The 18,693-nt window shown below is 47.1% G+C and overlaps 1 protein-coding gene across 3 annotated transcripts in view; it reads right to left on the bottom strand.

The window, feature by feature from the left end:
* SSH1 (slingshot protein phosphatase 1) overlaps positions 1–18,693 on the bottom strand; it is a 48,065-nt gene that overhangs the window by 9,238 nt on the left and 20,134 nt on the right. For 2 of the 3 annotated variants that reach the window (XM_081168489.1, XM_081168490.1), the window contains 12 exons: positions 16,209–16,312; positions 14,145–14,209; positions 13,295–13,416; positions 12,636–12,704; positions 12,170–12,235; positions 9,598–9,792; positions 8,746–8,839; positions 7,430–7,558; positions 7,278–7,324; positions 5,113–5,259; positions 3,632–3,832; positions 2,275–2,860 (listed from right to left, as the gene is read on the bottom strand). In XM_081168489.1, coding sequence (XP_081024615.1) covers positions 2,275–2,860; positions 3,632–3,832; positions 5,113–5,259; positions 7,278–7,324; positions 7,430–7,558; positions 8,746–8,839; positions 9,598–9,792; positions 12,170–12,235; positions 12,636–12,704; positions 13,295–13,416; positions 14,145–14,209; positions 16,209–16,312 — 1,825 coding nt within the window. Of the gene's footprint in view, positions 1–2,274; positions 2,861–3,631; positions 3,833–5,112; positions 5,260–7,277; positions 7,325–7,429; positions 7,559–8,745; positions 8,840–9,597; positions 9,793–12,169; positions 12,236–12,635; positions 12,705–13,294; positions 13,417–14,144; positions 14,210–15,271; positions 15,382–16,208; positions 16,313–18,693 lie in introns of those variants that run through there. The other variant, XM_081168491.1, reaches the window with a different exon arrangement.

Genomic DNA, 18,693 nt, shown 5'->3' with positions numbered 1-18,693 from the left:
TTTTTCTATACTTTGTATTTTGTATGTTTTTTCTATTTTTTCTCTATATTCTTCCTTGTCTTTTTTACTTTTAATTATGTAATTCTTTTTGTTTCTGAAATTTTAATAAATATGATTTTTTTTTTAAAAAAGAGAAAACCAGTGTCAGAGCACCCAGCTTCCTCCCTGTGAGTCAGGATTTCCTCCTTCCCGCCAGACAAAGCCACAGAGGGCTTCCTCATTGAAGCAGCCATCACAGAAATAGCAGCCTTTGTCAGCATTGTGGGAGATTTCCTCAGCTGCTGGCCTCCTCCTGCACCTGGCTTGGGCAAGGAAAAAAGGGGTGAGCTTGAGGGGCCAGGCAGGATGCTTCTGACTGAGAAGGCTGACTGGGGAAGTCTTTAGCTGCTTGAGGGAAACAGTCACTCAAAGCGCAGAGCTGAACTCCTCCCTCCAGAGGGAGAGATGGCCACCAACTTGGGTTGCTTTAAAAGAGGATTACAGTGGTACCTCAGGTTACAGACGCTTCAGGTTACAGACTCCGCTAACCCAGACATAGTACCTCGGGTTAAGAACTTTGCTTCAGGATGAGAACAGAAATCGCATGGCAGCAGAGGGCCCCATTAGCTAAAGTGGTCTTTAGGTCAAGAACCGTTTCAGGTTACGAACGGACCTCCAGAACGAATTAAGTTCTCAACCCGAGGTACCACTGCAAATACATTCATGGAGGAGAGGGATATCAATGGCTCCCAGCCAGGACGGCTCTGCTCTGCTTCTGCATACCAGTCGCTGGAAGCCATGTCAAAGGAGACTGCTCTTGCGCTCAAATCCCGCTCTCTGGTTTCCCAGAGGAATCTCGTTGGCCACTGTGAGGATGCTGGACCAGACAGGCCATTGGCCTGACCCATCGGGCTCTTTTTATGCTCTTCTATAGTTCTGTGTACCATTAATGTGCTGCTTTACCTGCTGCATTCTGAGTAAGGGTGGATGCAAGTGACCTTCCTTCTCGTACCCTCCCACTCTGACAAGCTGTGATGTTTTCCATCCACAGGCTGCATCTTGGGAATATAGTATAACTGGTTTGTTTGAGGAAGAGGCTCAGTGCGTAAGCCAACCTGTGTCAGGTAAGCTGCAAAACTCTCAAGTGTCCCAGAGGTTGCTGGCTGCTGAGTTCATGAGACTTATTCTCCCGGATTGGTTCTGCTCAATTCCTAATATGTGGAGAACACAAAAGTAGGAAGGGGTGGTGAGCTCTGTTGCTCTAACCCTCACTTCAGAGGAGGCGTCAAAATAAGAAGGGAATAGGAATATGCAATCCTTTTCTCAGCAGAGTGTCCAGATCAAGGGAAGTCTTAGCCCCCCTTCTATTCTGCCTTATGTCAGACACCACCTGGAATATGGTGTCGTTATGGAGGCCACAATTTAAATAAGCATATTGACAAGCTGAAATGTGGGCAGAGGAGGGTGACCAAGGTGATCAAGGGCCTGGAAACCAAGCCGGATGAGGAACGGTTGAAGGAGCTTGGGATGTCTAGCTTGGGAAATGGAGCCAGCCTGCTTTCTCCTGCTCTGGAAGGCAGGACCCCAACCAATAGATTCAAGTTACAAGAAAGGAGATTCCAACTAAACATAAGAAAGATCTTTCTGGTGGAAGGAGGTTTTTAGCAGTGGAACGGACTCCCTCGGGAGGTGGTGGACTTTCCTTCACCAGAAGCATTTAAGCCGAAGTTGGATGGCTACCCGTCAGGAATTTCTTAGCTGTGACTCCTCCATTGCAGGGGTGGACTAGATGACCCTTGGGTCCCTTCCAACTCCACAACTTATTATTCTCTTTTTAAGAAAAGAAAAGCATACTCCTACTGCTATTTCTCCGTGTGAACTTTCCCAGAGACAGCTTACATGTTCTCTTCTGCTATATATTAATAGTTGGGCCTCATCCAACCCTCCCAGGCTGCCTGTGTCCTCTATGGAAAGAAGGGCTACTTACACCCCAGAAAGGAAAGCACAGTTCAGGGAGGGATATTCCATCACATGATGCATCCCTGAAGATCCTGCTTTGGGGGACAATATGAAGCATGCACTTGCGTACTAAGGGAGAGGGTGAACAGCGACAAAGTATGACATGACCTCCTGAAGGACTCCAAACAAGAGCAACTACCATGATCTGCCTTTGGTCATGCCAAGGCATGCAACAATATCCGTGTGTGTGTGTGTGTGTGTGTGTGTGTGTGTCATACACACAACCAAACACTCTGATGTGCTCAGCTGAGCTCCACAGTTCAGTCCAACACACACCTCAAAATCCTCAGGGCAGCTCCTCTTGCTGTTGTTGTTGTTCAGGTTCTCACAGTTCCACCGGCTCTCCTCCTCCTGCGCAGATGAGTGACGCTTCCAGCGCTCAATGAGCTTCTCCTCTGCAGGGTCTCCTTCTTCCGGGACAGCAAGCCTGGGTACAGCTCCGGCCTTCAGGAGGCTGACCTCCGCAGTTTTCTCCCCAGAGACCTCTGCTCTCTCCACGCTCTTCAGCTTTTCCACTGGAGGCTCATCAACAAACCCCAAGAAGGGCAGCTCAGTTGCTGCCAAATCTGCCTCCTCCTCCTCTTCCTCCTCCTCCTCCAGCAGAAAGTCCCTCTCCAGGTCCTCCAGCTGGAAAAGTGACTCTCTGTTCACAGGCAAGGAGTCAGAAAGGCGCCTGAAGCAGTAGTGGAAGCCCACGGCCTCCTGGCTTGTGCGGGGGTCTGCACAGCTGGGCTGGCAAGGAGCATCCAGGTCAACATCCAGACTGTCGAGCAGATAGTCACTTGGCCCACCAGAGCTGCCCAAGTTCTGGGGGAGGCTGTCCTCAGGCTGTTGCTTCCATAGCTTGTTATGACGCTGTTTGCTATGGGGCAAGGCAGCCGGATTTGGGGGGGGGGGGAGAGAGAGAGAGAGAGAGAGAGAGAATAAATTAATCATGTGTTTCTCAAAGTTCCTCACCAGGCCTCCTCTCTCTCAGCTGTCACCTGGGGGCAGCCATTCCATAGGACTGCCTCAGTGGAAGAGACAGCAGGCAGCAGGGCTCTGTCCATCAAACTTTGCTGAAATCTCCAACAACATCAGGCATCCCCTGCATTTGCAAGCTGGTCATTATAAGAACAACTGTTTAGGAATGGGTGCCTAAGTTTGATTTCCCTCCCTGTCCCTTTCCCCTTGTGTGTTATATGTTGTTCTTATTTCTTTCCCTTTTTTTTAGTTTGCAAGCCTGTGGGGCAGGGACTGTCTTTGTTTTAACAGATGGAAGCCTCTGGTAGCCGTTTTGGTGAGTACCAATGCCCTAAATGAGAATGAATTAATGTATGAAGAAAACCTTGAGTCAGGCTCAGAGCAGACTGGCAGCCCATGAAGACTTCATCACCTGTCTTTTCTTATCTCTTCTTTTAAAGTAATTTGTATGGCTGTTGTTGTTTTTTCCATTTTAGAGTTAAGAAAAGACAAAGGCAAGACAAGAAGAGGTGCACTGAGTCTGAGGCATATGAGCGCCTCCTTCTTCTGAATGTCTGGATCTGTCCTGAGCTCCACCATTTCAGACAGAGGAACAATGGGGTCGGTGGCAGCAGGGGGCCAAGGCTTACCTTGCTCCCTCCACTTTCCCTCCCAAGCCCCAGCGCCCTACCTGGCATCCAGAATGCCCTCGTACTCCAGGAGCTGCCTCATGAAGCCAGCATTGGGTCTGGCGATGCTGCGCTTCTGCTTGACGTAGTTGTATGCTTTCTCCAGGGGCCAGCCAAATTCCTTCATGGCGTACGCGATGACGGTGGAGGCAGAGCGACTCACACCCATTTTGCAATGGACTAGACACTTGGAGCGGTTTTTCCTGTAGAGGGGAGGGAGGGAGATTGGCAGCTGGGGGAAACAACCATTCTTGGTTCTGCGGCACAAACTGGGACACTTGAAAGCTTTTGTGAATCAAGATTCCAAGCACCTCTTTGATTTGTCAACAAACAAGCATTTATTTAGGGCATGGGTATAGTAGCTTTGGCTGCCTGGCAGCACAGCACAGGTGCTCATAATAGCAATGGCCACGAAGCCTCTGTGAGTGAGTAAGAGCTCTGAACTCATATCCCAGCCCACTTATGTACTGGTTGGGAGAGGGAGAGTGTTAAGGCAGATCCATCTCTCTCCAACTCAGCTCCACATCTGTATAGAAGGATAATGCAAACACACTCTGCAGGGCAAGTGTGAGGATGAATGAAGCAGAGGGTCGTAAGGCGCTATGCAGAACACAACAAATAGCCCCATCCACATCAGAGGCATGGCTGGTGGTGACATGAGAGAGAGCCTTATCTAGGGCTGCTCCCATATTGAAGGATTCCCTCCTGAGAGGCTATATGGGCTCCCTCTTTCCATTGGCAGGCCGAGAGCTTCCTGCTCAAAAAGGCCTCTGGAAACTGAGGTGCAAACAATGCTGATCGCTGGGCAGCTGTCAAGGCAAACTGTAGTTCAACTGCTGGCTCTAAATGTGTTCTGATAACTTGGTTTTTAACTAGTTTGTTTTCCTTTGTATTTTATAATGATGTTTCTAAACGTTGTAAGCCACCTTGAATCCCAACTTAGGAGAAGGGCAGATTATAAATACAATAAATAAACAGTTAGCTTATACATTTTTTGCCAAGACACCAACACCAGTGATTTAGGGGACAGGCCAGCTGGTGGCTCTCTCTGGGCTGGTGCAGCCTAGTGGCTGAGGGACTCCCCAGGAAAACACTGGCTCTGCTGGGGGCAACACAGGAGGAAGACTGCTGACCTGCCTTACAAGGCTGTTGGAAGGATTACTGAGACCATGTTTGCAAAGCTGTTTGAAGGCTCCTTTGTGCCATATGAACACTAAGTATCATCAGTGAAAACAGTGAGCAAGGGAAGCTTTATTTTCACCAGCAGGACACCAGGGACATGGAGCTGCCTGGGCATGACTGCTGCTGCCGCCACCCTGCCTTTCTTGTAAGCTTTGCTGGTGAAGCTGCCCTTCTGTTTGGAGGCAGAGCCCTGGGCTGCACTCACCACAGTGAGGCTCTCCCAGCACCCAGAAGAGGGCTTCCCTCATCGCTGCCAGAACACGGCATGCGGAAAAAGTGCCCCTTCTGTGCATCAGCTTACTTGGCTTTGTTGATGAAATGGTAGGCCTCGTTCCAGTGGGCAAGGAGGTCGGTGGTCTCTTCATCATAGACCCTGATGTTGTGGTATGCAAACAAGCCAGGGAAAAAATTGTCAATCTCCCTTGTGACGTTTAAGATGTAGTCAACGCTGCAAACATAGGAACAGATCAAGACAATGTTTGTGCAAAACAGATGAAATGTCTCCTGCACTAGCACCACTTGGACTTACAATCCCACCCGCTCAAGATTACCCAAATGATGACCTCTTGGCCTTTCTATTGACTGCTGCCCATATAGAGATAGCCAGATGCTTGAAAACCGGAATTGGGCTGAACAGTGATTCTTGGTATGGTCAATAGCATTGGCTGAACAACTAACATGCCAGGTCAGAGCAGCAAAGGGCAAACACAAACTATTCCTTTTATATCATATGGCAGATGTTTATTGAATACTTAAATTGTTCAGACTGTGGCAGGAATCCACCCAACACTCGCGCGAAAGTGTGGTGTGATCTTTCAGAGTAATCAAATGAAACTTTGTTACATAGCATGACAAAAGTCTGTAATTTTATCAGGGCAAGTTATTTGTTGTTTACTGTTGTAAAAACAGTTTTATAAGAGACTGTGGTTTTATCGTTATGGTGGGGGCAGGGAAAACAGCAGCATTTCTCCCTGTCACAAGGCCATTGCCTGGTTTGTAACAACAGAAATTCTGCACCAGGAAAACCTCAAGATCTGCATCTTTCATGACATATGCAGACATCTGCCTGTTTCGCTTTACTTCACATAAGCTATTCTGCCATTTTACTTGTTTGCATAATGTACTCTATTATGGGCTATGAAAAAGAGCTATGCTGGGCACTGAAACTTTCCCTGGAGGTCAGCATCAAAGGAAGGAAAATAAGAATAAGATCAGGAGAAGACATAGTAAAGTACATGTATAAATATGAAGAAGACCTGCAGAAGGGACTTGGAAAAGAGTTAAGAGCCTCGGACAGAAGATCACCAGGTTGATGGACTATATGGAATTGACGGAAATGACTGGCAGAATCCGAGGCCAGGGAGAAGAGACGGTGGAATAATATTGGAAAAAGTTTAAAATCTATATATGGAAATAATGTAAAATTAATGAGTGTTAGAAAAATGTTGGAAGGGAATTATACGGCTTTAGTAGAAATGTTTTAAGGAATTAAGCATAAATAAGTATTATAGTATTAATGGAAAATAAGGTTAAAATATGTTAAGATAATCATATGACAGAAAATAGAGAAAGATGGAAAGGATTTGCTGAAATAAATTATAGAAATGGAATACAAAAAGGGAGGTGAGAGGAGGTCGATGAAACAAGGGAATGAAAGAGGATATTGAGATGGTATGATGTGTGTTTTTTGAATTGTTTTTGCTTTCGTTTTGTTTAATGTGTTAATGTTGTGTTGTGTATTGTTTATATATTGTACTGTATTGTTTTTTCTTTTGCTTTTTCTTCTTTTTTCTTCTCTTCTCTCCTTTTTGTAAGGTTTAAAAGTAATAAATATTATTTAAATAATAAAAAAAGAAACTCTCCCTGGAGATCTAGAAGCCTCGCTTAGCCACCCTGTGAATCAGAGTTGGAATGGCTTCCAAGGGTCATCTAGGCCAACCGCCAACAGAGGACAAGGCTCCTGGGACTGAAATCAGCAGAGCAGGATGAGGAATTTTAGCACGTGCAGTTTCTCCCAGCGCTGCCACACCACAACAGGAGAACCTGCACTTGATGAAATTCTCTCTCATAAACCACCTGTTAAAAATCAAACTGGCCAATTTGCCACCTCTCCTCGACTTAGCCTAGGCCTCCTTTGTGCTGCCTTAAAATGCAGCAGAACTCAAAATGTTTTGATTAGAACCAATTGTGAAAGTTAGATGAAGACACAAAGATTAACCTGGTTGAGCCTCAGCGTTCATACCTTGGAGTATTAAGTTGCAATCCGAAGTTAGGGTGGAAAAATAAATACTTAATTCCGAAACACCAGCATCAAACCTTGACAAGTCAGCATGAAATGCACAGCAGCTGGTTTTGGCACAGAGCCAACATGTCCTCCCTGCCCCCCCCCCCCGGATGTTTCAAAAGAAGAGCCTCAGTGACCAGGGATTACCAGCTAACTGAGGAGCTGGAAAACATGGTACTCACCCAGAGCCCCGTAGCTCCTCCAGGTTGGAGGCATTCCACTCGGAACCCTGGAAGAACCACACTAGAGTCAAGACACACAACAAAAGCAGCACCACAGAGGCGTTCGTGGCAAAGGCTTTCAAATGACTGGGCTCACCTGCTTGGCAACTTACCAGGTACAGATGGTCAAAAATGAGAGAGGGCTTGTCCATCTGCCCCAGGATTAGCAGCATCTCATTGTCAATGAACTCTTTGAACTCCTTCAAGTTGCAGCTCATGTGCTTCTCCAGCTCATTCCGTATCTAGACGGGCGAGAGAGTAGCAGAGTGAGGAAGGTGGCCAATCCACCCGAACACGGACTGGCCATGAAGGGAGTCACTGCTCAGCGTGAAGGAAGCCCCGGGTCCAACCTCTGGCACCTCCTGTTAAGAGGATCAGGCACCATGAGTCAAGAAAGGCCCTTTCTCTTCCTGAGGCCTCAGGAGAGAACCTGGGCTAGATGGACAAGAGCAGCTTCTTATGTACCCCATTTACTTATTTTTTAAAAAACATTTATATATTGCTGTTCATAAAAAGCAGTTTACAACTATTGTACAAAAAACCATACCATAAAAGAGATATTAAAAAATTAAAATAAGAAATCAGCTGGCTATCATGGAAATAAGTATTCTTAATTGCCTGCATAGACCTGATGGAATAGAAAAGTGTCGGCTGAATCTCTAGTGTTCCCCACAGCTGGGCCAATGACACCAAAGACTCAGTTTCCTCTTGTTGTCAAAAGAGCCTCGCCAACTTGGGGAACGACCAGTGACGTTGCTCCTGCAGATGATCCCAGTGATCGTACTGGGATGTCAGGGTTCAGGCACTCCCTGATGTACCCTGGACTTAAGCTGTTGTAGATGGGCAGTCAGTGCAGATGCTCAACTATGGTGTCATGGGTTGTCAGCCAGGACCCCCATCAGCAGTCTGGGGCCTGCACACAGAGAGAAACTGTTCTCAGAGCTACTGGAGCAGAACACCCTTCAACTAGTGAGGTGGCACCTTACAGTTGATACCAAAGGGAGGGTGCCCCAAGGTCAAGATCCTGGGAAGCCCCTCAGCTGTGGGAACGGATCACCAACACAACTAGGTTAGAATGCCATGGGGGGGGGGGAAGTAAGTCACGGAGTCATCCTCAAGGTTCAAACTATCTAAACATAATTATCTGCAAGGGAGGGGGGAAGCACAAGGAGGTGTCCATGGTTCTCCACCTCCTCAGGTGGGTTGGACAGAGAGGCAGTGACTGGACCAAGGTCAGCCAGAGAACTTCATGGCTACATGGGGATTTGAACCCTGGTCTCTCCCAGGTCCTAGTCAGACATTCCTACCACTGCATCACACTGCAACAATAGTAGCAACAACAACAACAATATAGGGCCTCCGATTTTGTTTGCTAGGCAGCGAAGGAAGCAAGGCAGTCCCAGGACAAGCCACCGGAGGATCTGCTTACTTCTTTAGAGGTTACGTTCTCCAGATCTTTGCTCATCATAATACTTCGGAGTTTGGCCTTGATGTGGCGTTCTGCCCGCTCCCTCTCAGTTGGTCTGGAAAGGCAAGAAAGGGAGATGGGAGTTTCCCAGCAAAGAAATCTGTGAGGCTGCGAACCACGGAGCCTGACTCCCAATGAAGAGCTGTTCCCTGGGAACCCAGGAACTTCTGCTTTCATTGCAAAAGCAATCACGTTACTAGTGCTCATGTGAAAGAAAAGCTAAACTCAGGCTACAAAGTCAGTGTTTACTGAAGATTCAAGCAGACTGGATGTGTGGTGCTCTCAGTAGCTAAGCAGTGAAAATACCCTTTGGCCACCATCTTGTTCCTCCATAGAGAAGCATCCCAGTATTTCCCCAAATACACCCAAGTACCTATCAAAATCCTACATATACTATCCCCTTCTTGCTTTCCACGGTTCCATCCTGGGGGAAGGGAAAGAATACATAATTTCCCCCAGAACTGTAGAGCACCAAGCACAATTCATGCCCAGGATTGGTTTTCACATTTAACTCTGAGGAGGGAGGAGAGCCCACTGGGTCAGGCGAATGGCCCATCTAGTCCAGCCTCCTCTTCTTCTCACCGTGGCCAACTAGATGCCCCTTATGGGAAACCTGCAAGCAGGACCTCAGCACAGGAGACCTCTCCCCTTCCGTGGCTTCGAGAAACTGGCATTCTGACTGTGAAGGCAGAGCATAGCTCACGGGGCTAAGAGTAACGGATCTGCTCTCCCCGATGAATATAAGAACCCTTCTATTTGTGGGATTTCTCTCGTCAGAACACCTCAGACCAAAACCCAAAGGGGAGGACTCACGTGTCCACATATAGAGCTGGCGAGTCGGGGCGTGTGGACTCCACGTCCTGCATGGCGTTCCACTCATTGATGCAGCTTTGCTCGGAGGCGATGCAGCTCTCGTAGTACGTGGCCCAGACGAGCCCCATCCCGCCAGGGAAGTAATTGTGCCTGCGAGCCACCTCACAAGCCTTGTGGAGGATCTGCAAGGCGGACCTGCAAGCGCCAAGAACACAGGAATGGGGGAAGGCAGAGGGACTGATAAAATAATCTGCAGAGGAACAAACATTAACAGCGGCAAAGTTTCACTACGGTTGAGCTGTTGAATTTATAAATTATGAACATAAAAGAGCCTGCCAGATCAGACAAAGGGAGCCCAACTAGTCCCGCACCCTGTTCTCCCAGTGGCCAGCCAGGTGCCCCAACGGGAAACCCACAAGCAGGACCCAGGCACAGGAGGACTCTGTCTTCCTGCAGTTTCCAGCAACTCATGTTCAGAAGCATCCACTGCCTCCAGCTGTGGAGGGCAGAGCAGAGTAATCCTGGCCAACAGCCAGTGATATCCTCAATCTCCTCCATGAATTTGTCAAATCCTCTAATTACCTTCACATAAGTCCCAATGCAGTTTACAAGCATATGATAAATACAATTAGAATACCAAAAATGAAAAGAAACAAAAAAAAAGATGGGTTTGGAATCAGAATCCATGCTAACTGGTTTTACTGAATTAAGATGCAAGATGAACAGTTTAAGGCATCTGAAGCAGAGTATTAGGTGATGCTTTCCCAGAAGTGGGATAGAATTATGGAAGAAGTTTCACACTTTGAATTTTCTCCCATCCCATAAAGGTACAGGAGTTGTGCCATCCCTGTCACTGGCACAGGACGACAGAGGCCAAGTAGCAGGAACAGGGAGTTCTTTCCTGATTACATTTCTCTCCTCTGTAGCACCATGGAACCCAAGGAGGCATTCGTGGGGATCCCTGTGCAAGAACTACTGCTTCATGTGCCTTCGTCAGGTGGCAGGAAGGAGGCTTCCCAGAAACACCATCCACATGGCGGCAATGCCTGGCCCCACCCCCTGCTGTCTGCACTGGTGTGGTTGAAATTTCAGGAGGCCCTTCCCACCAGTCTTTCACCACAAAGAGCGGCTTCCACACCCCTGCATTTCAAGCAGGACCACCACATAGTTTGTGTCTATAAACTGGGCCTTGGTAACATGCAAAAGCGATTAAGTGCAGGGCAAGAACATAATCCACTGGTGGCTGGGCCCATTCCTGCGCCAGCCCTTAATAGTCTAAGGGGGAGGGTGTCCTCTCCAGGCCTCCTCTGGGCACTCTTTTTGCATGTGAGCAATACAGGCACAGGCCACGCTGAGCTGGACTGGAAGCACAACAGAAAGGAAGCCAATGTGCAAAAGTCCCCTGTGAGCACCGTGGAAGCTTGTTAGGTGACAAGATAACCGATGGCTAAAGATGGCTCTGTTCCACTTGGCCTCTGGCAAAACACTTGACTGGGTGTAGGATATTAACATGTGGGGTCAAACAGCAAGTCATTCACAGGACAGCTGCAGTTATCACTCAATAACCTGAAAGTGTGAAAACTGTTCTCAAGTCATCACAGATCACGGCCTCTGCTCCCCCATGGCAATTATACATTAGCAAGCAGCAAGGGACACATGCAGGAGCAGAGGTGAAAAGAAGAGATCGGGGAGGCACAGAAGCTAGAAAGGTGCACCTTGCAGGCACCTTGCAAGGCAGAAGGTGCTGGGTTCAATCTCTAGGCTTTCCAGGAAGGGCTGTGGAAGACTCTTCTTTGCCTGAGACCCAGGAGAGCCACTGCCAGCCAGAAGAGGCAATGCTGGGCTATGCAGACCTGAGAAAGTGTGCTTCCTATGTTCTTCATCATTAGGGTTGGTATAACTTGAGATCCCTCCTCTGCCCTAGGCTGTATCCTGCTAAGGCTTTGTAAAAGACTGAGTGAAGGAGAGGGTTAGAGGGAAAGGTGAAGCTGAGAAGTTCTATGAAAAGGTTTTAAGGATGGGTTTCATTTCTTGGTGTTCTACAACTGCAAAGCTTCTGCACAATTTATATACCTTTTTCTTCATGCTAGGTACTCCCGTTCCTCACATTATTAGCCTTCCTAAATCATTTACCATTCTAACTTCATGCTCTGGTTCAGCAAGACACCAAGAGTGTTGAGACTCTCCCATGGGACAGAAATTCAATTTCCCAGCCTGTCTTTAGAAACCTAAAATGTAAGGGCGGGTTTGCAGCCTGGCAGATTTGATGGACAAGGAAGAATGGCTCCAATTTATTCATCTCAACCATCTAGTTTCCCTCTGGTGATTTTTCTAAAGAGAGAGGAGTTACGTTATATCATAATTTATGGTCAAGTGTTGGCCTAGCATTCTAGGACCCCCCTCCCCCTCCACCAACTGCAGCAATTCAGTGATTGAGTTGTTCTGGGGGGTGGAAGGCAGGGATTGTTTGCCAGGCAGGGGCACTCTGGAGTGCAGGTGAAAGGCTACATTTTGTTGTCTAGAAGGGAATGAGAAGAGTCAACTGCTGAAGAAAAAGAAAAAAGTTACTCACCACATTGCTTGAACTGAAACGGGCTTGAAGATATGCATCCTTCCTGCAGTGCTGACGCTGAACCCACTAGCAAGGAGACCAACAGAGAGAAGAAATCACTCTATGCTCCTGAGGCCATGCATAGCAAGCTATTGTTGCTGCGGTTATCACTATTATGAGGAAGAAATCATTCACACTCTTCAGGATATGCATCACAAGTTGCTGTTAGTAATACTATTAATTCTTAAACTGCTTTACAACCAAAGCTCTCATAAAGTATATATAATGTTGTATTGCTAACTACAGAGCTGTATATTCAATAAGAAGTTGAGGGTTTGGTCGTGTACCAAAAAGACACACCCTTAACAGTAGCTAAAATATATCTATACAAAAAACTCGGGAGTTTAATGAAGTGGCCTTTCCCAGCAGACCTGCTCTGCCTAACATTGCCTTCGTTTTGCTAGCCGCCAAAATGCTCATTTCTTACCCATCACCATCTAGATGGATCTTTGTGTCACTCCACAGACGCAGAACCATCCCGATGGTGCAGCTTTTGCTACCAAGAAAGAGAAATGACAATGTTTGACAGGGTTCAAACACATGTGGACCTCAACAAAACAATGGCCAGATTTCATGCATTTGTTAATTACATTTTTATTCTGTCGGGGTGGCATATATGGTCCTCTCTCTTGCCACAATGCCTCCATTTTATATTCCCTTGTGAAGCAGGTTAAGCGGAGAAAAGTGACTGGCTGTGGTGATCTTGATGGCAGACTAGGGGCTCTGGTTCAAGTCCAAAACTCCGGGCCTCTCACAATTGTTTAACATCTTCAAGATGCCTTTCAATTCCCACACAAACATCCCGGGCTGATGTTCTAGAGAAGGACACCTTAGCAAACAGCCACAGATTTCTGGTGAGTGTTCTTGCTGTGGGTGGGAGTAGGTATCCAGAGTTTGCCCCTACACATGACACCTGAACATCTTTTATATTTTATTGTCAACTCAAGTGTCATTGACACCCTAAGCCTTTGCATTAAAATAAGACTATGTTTAAGTGTGTGGTTTCTACTGCAATTCTTTTGGATGATTGTGACCCCCACAGAAAACAACAGGCTGGTGGCATTTTTTTCCCAAACCTGCACTCACCTCTCCTTGCTTGAAAAGTCTACTCCCAGCAGGATATTCTCCTCCGTGTCTTGGCGTCCGGTGCTATAGACAACCACCATGTACCTCACCCGGTCTGTCCAGACACTTTCCAGACGCACAGCCTAAAAACCAGCAAGACAGTTCTCAGTGACCACTTCCTTCACACCAGCCTCTGAGGGCCCATATTCTGTTCTATTAAAGTTACAGGTGTTCCTCTTCAAGTCAATGTCTCAGATTTTTCACAAGCTCTGTATTGGCTTACCTAAGTATGTTTCTGAGGAGATAACTAGGAGGGTGACTTAAATGGAATTGCACCCCACCAAGCGGTTGACACTTTTGCCCTGCTCTGTTAACGAAGTGAGGAAATGTTCTCTAAAGGAGCAGTGGAAGACCTGTGGTGGCCCGCCAACTGCTGCTGGACTACACCTCCCATCATTCCTAACCACTGGCCATACTGGCCTGGGGCTGATGGGAGCTCAGCAAGCTCTGGAGGGCTACACCTTCCCCGCCCCTGCTCTGAAATAGGCTCCTTGGGACCTTTTAGGAAGCAGCCCAAGAGACAGTAGGAAGCCAGTGCAGGTGCTCAAACCACAATTCAAACAAGGCAGCACCCTTGGATTTCAATGGGAGAAACTGCACTCATCTTTGAGCTGGCTTGTGACTCAAGCTGGATTACTGTGCCAGTAAAATGATTCCAAGGGCTGCTCTTCTTCAAATGCTGCCTTCACCATCCTGGATTTTAAGCACCATCTGTGGATCTGCCATACTCTCTCACGAGTCCTTTATCAAGCACCGCACAGAGATTGTGGTCCAGACACATGGGGGTTGCGGAATGAGCAAGGCCTCTTACCAATTTGATCCTGTCCTCACAGCGAAGGAGGTTGATCATCACCTGAAGATGTTGGGGCAAATCACCTGCAGATCCACAAGTAGATATGGATTAGCCTGATGCTTTGAACTGTGTGATATTCCACGTCAAGTCCACATGGTTCAAGAATGGTATGCATAAAACTACGTTGGTTTTGCTTCCCATTCCTTTAGACTTCCCCAGTCTGCCTCAGAGAGTTTAAGAGATGGCAGAACATAGCTTCATTAGCTTCATATTAGATCCGCCCCTGCAAACCACTGCTCTGTTTAGCTTTGGTCAACTGTACACCACGTCAACTGCTCTGAGAAGCAGCTGCTCTCCAAGGGGCGTTGTTCCAGCCCAACGGCCTGAATCCTTTTCCATGGTGGATGCTTGCCCTGTTCCACCACTGAGTTGGTTTGTGTTGGACATTTGGGTACAACTCAACTTGTAGAAGAGTGGTTTGCATGGAGTAAAGACAGGAAAAGTGAGGGACCTCCACATTACCAGACTATCCCTGTACCTTTAACCCAGAGGTTTCCAACCTTTTTGAGCCCACAGCTCCCTTTACCAACTACATTGTTTCGGTGGCACCCCTATGGGGCTCAGGAGCCCAGTTATGTAACCCCTTCCTCCAGAGCTGGCAGCCTCTCACCCTTTTGGGAACACCCTCCTTTGTGGAGTATTCCCTCGGCCTCCTCTCCTCTCCTTAGGAGTCCCCTGGTCTCTGAGCTGCCCCCCCCCCGCGCCCCAAAGAGAGGGGCCTCCTCACACTGCCCCACAGGGGCCTGGGACCTGTCTGTCCACTCCCAACAGCAAGGGCTGGCGGACTGCCTGGCTAGGCTCCCTGGCCCGCTTGCTTGCTTGCTTACTCAGAGGCCGCCTCAACTCCTGACAACCAGTACCCCCTGGCCAGCCCCAGAGGCACCATTTGCCCATGGAGCTTGTAGCTAGGGCTGGTGCAACAAACAGCTGTGCAAGCCTTTGGGAGGCTGAGATGCCAAGAGGGCATCAGAGGAGAGAGGGAAGGAAAGGGGACGGAGACCCCTGACCATCATTCAAGGCACCCCAGGGTGCCATGGCAAACGGGTTGAAAACCACTGCTTTAACCTATTGGCTTACTTCTTTACCTCCTTGTTGTTTAACTTTAGACTGATAGGATGCATCCTGTTTTACACCTTCCTCCTGCTCCTGACACTTCTCTCTCAGACCTCAAGCTGAGGGGTCACCTTGGAACTATGAGAGCAAAGCAGCAAGCATGATTGCCTTTGTCATTTCTAGAATAGCATGTTAGGTTAGAACTAGGAACTTTTCTATGCAAGTTATTTACTTCTTATAATAAACAACTTTTGTTATTTTCTTATTCTACAAGCACATCTCAGTATGTGATTACAACAGGTAAAGTCTACTCTCTAACCACAATTCACTTGCTGCCAAATGCTGCTCACTCTAGGTGGCTAAATGACCCAGCTGTTCCAATAGTTTGGCCTCAGGTCAATTGCTGGTTGGCCAAGTTTCCCTGCTTCCAAGTGAAACAAACAAGATATGTCACCCAGAATAGTCTCTGGACCCTTTGGCAGGCCCAAAGCATGATTACTCACACCATAATCTTGTAACTCAGACCTATGATTTGCACCACGGTCCATTTTGCATTTTGCACTGAGAGTCAGAGAGGTCTTATAGTGTGTATGAGGAAGGCAAATGGATGCATGTAGCCAAGAATACAAGTCCCAGCTTAATGATTTGATGGTGCAAGCTCAGTAAGATAAACTGTGGGATGGTAGCTGGGTCTGTGAAACTGCTGACATCTGGAGAAATACAAGTCTCAGCTCCCAGACACACAGGACCGACCATGTGGTGCCCTGTCCTACAGGCTGTTTGCCCCTAAACAGGACCCAGCTCTCCTTCCCTGGCTCCCAGAGAGAAACATTTTTAACATATCAGGCTACAGAAAACCACTGCCTTAAGTTAGTATCTCCCCCCCCCCCCGTTTATTTTTCCTAGGTTATCATGCCCAAGTCATGAGGACTGCCCAAGAAAAAAACATTTTGCTGTGACAATGCTTACCAGCATGTTTGTGAAGGTGAGTAAGACTTCGTGGACCTTGAGGGCTGTTTCCTTGCTGGAGGAATAGTGCAGCACCTTTCACCATAAAAAAACTCTCACTCAAGCTGGAACACAAACAAATGCAGGAGATCAGGCTCGGGGGGGGGGTGCAACAGGGAGGGCTATGAGGGTAAATAGCAAGTCTGGATTATCTCAGTAATGCTAGCAAGGGTGAAATCCATGCAACACACGTGTTCTCCACCTAAACTGGCCTGGGGGGAGGTCCCAACACTCCAATCCCACCGGTTTGTAAAACACTCAGAATTGCAATGAAAATCATTTACAGACTTCACAATAAAGCCCCATTCCAATTCTTGTATTAGAAATATGGCATAATTATTTCATTTGTGCCCTGTTTGGGGATACTCGGGGAAAGAATAAACCAAGATGATTTCATTTTCCCAATTTCTTTCTATAACATATGTAACAAGCTGAATGTACATTTATTTCATATATTCATTTCTCAAGTCAAAGGCTACAAAGCAAGTAAATGACATACCAATAGTCAAGTAAACATTGGAAATATTTTTATCTGTTTTCCTCAAAAAAGTTCCTCTCCCCTTGAGGAAAAAGTGAGTGTCATGCGCTTCCAGTGTTTCTGGAAATCTCAAGACAATTACCGTGACGAAAGGATTGTGCCTTGTGTTCTTCAAAACACTTGAGCCCTTGTTAGACCAGAGAGTCAGCAGCAAAGTCCTAGGCTTTAAACGGCTGGCTGTCATAATGGGGTGGTGATGCTTTGCTGCTGGCAGAGGACTTTAAAGGCAGCAGGGCTGCAGGTGCGGGCCTTCTATGTAACTTTCCAACTGGGTTTCATGTTTGGCTGCTGTTTTTGTAGGGGAGGATTGTTGTTGTTGTTGTTTAGTCGTTTAGTCGTTTCCAACTCTTCGTGACCCCATGGACCAGATCACGCCAGGCACTTCTGTCTTCCACTGCCTCCCGCAGTTTGGTCAGACTCATGTTTGTAGCTTCGAGAACACTGTCCCACCATCTCGTCCTCCGTCGTCCCTTTCTCCTTGTGCCCTCCATCTTTCCCAACATCAGGGTCTTTTCCAGGGAGTCTTCTCTTCTCATGAGGTGGCCAAAGTATTGGAGCCTCAGCATCACGATCTGTCCTTCCAGTGAGCACTCAGGGCTGATTTCCTTAAGAATGGAGAGGTTTGATCTTCTTGCAGTCCATGGGATTCTCAAGAGTCTCCTCCAGCACCATAATTCAAAAGCATCAATTCTTCGGCGATCAGCCTTCTTTATGGTCCAGTTCTCACTTCCATACATCACTACTGGGAAAACCATAGCTTTAACTATACGGACCTTTCTCAGCAAGGTGATGTCTCTGCTTTTTAAGATGCTGTCCAGGTTTGCCATTGCCTTTCTCCCAAGGAGCAGGCGTCTTTTAATTTCGTGTGACCCTCCAATTCAGTGACTCAACAATACTTGGTTATAAAAATCCAGGTTGTGAGAACAGTTGTCTGTATGAACTTTTAATGTACAGTGGTACCTCAGGTTACATACGCTTCAGGTTACACACTACACTAACCCAGAAATAGTGCTTCAGGTTAAGCACTTTGCTTCAGGATAAGAACAAAAATCGTGCTCCGGTGGCGCGGCGGCAGCAGGAGGCCCCATTAGCTAAAGTGGTGCTTCAGGTTAAGAACAGTTTCAGGTTAAGTACGGACCTCCGGAACGAATTAAGTACTTAACCTGAGGTACCACTGTATCTGTTTCTTAGCATGCAGTTTCAAGCTGCTCTTTAAAAACTTCAACTGCAGATGATTCTTTGGGATTTAGAGAGGAAGCTACACCCCCTTTTCATGCCATCTTCCAACAGCACGTTTTGAAAAAAATTATGGGATGAAAGGGAAGAACAAAAATAAAGTTTGGACAACCCAAATTTTGTGACTGAGAGAAACTGGGACGCCGGCAAGGGCAGGCTGGTTCTGTTGTGCATTTCTCATTCATTTCGCCAGACTTGGCTAGCCAAAACTGCACATGTGTGAGAGATTCTGCATTTTAAAAGGCTGTAAAAGAATGGTCCTATCTCAAGATCTCAAGACAAAAGGGAGGTCTGCCTAACCTAGACTGGCTTGCTGTGCTTAGTAGCAGCTCTCTAGTGCAGCCTTTCTCAAACACCTCCAGCTGCTTTGGGGAAGGTTCCTCTAATTCAGGATTTCCCAAATTTGGGCCTCCAACTGTTTTTGGACATCCCCAGCTAGCAAGACCAGAGATTATGGGAATTGTAGTTCAAAAACAGCTGGAGACCCAAGTTTAGGAAACCCTGTTCTAATGTGTTATTCTGACAAGGGTTTACCCAACTTTGAGATCTTTTAAGTTGGAAATGCCAGGAACTGAAGCGGGGTCCTTCAAATATAGAGGGGACATTCAACTCCTTCCTGCTTAAAAAAACAGATTTCTAATTGACTGGGAACTTCCCTAATGAAGCCTCAAT

This window comes from Podarcis bocagei, assembly GCF_964188305.1.
Source record: "Podarcis bocagei genome assembly, chromosome: 13".
NCBI lineage: Eukaryota > Metazoa > Chordata > Lepidosauria > Squamata > Lacertidae > Podarcis > Podarcis bocagei.
This window is presented reverse-complemented; position numbering and strand designations above follow the sequence as displayed.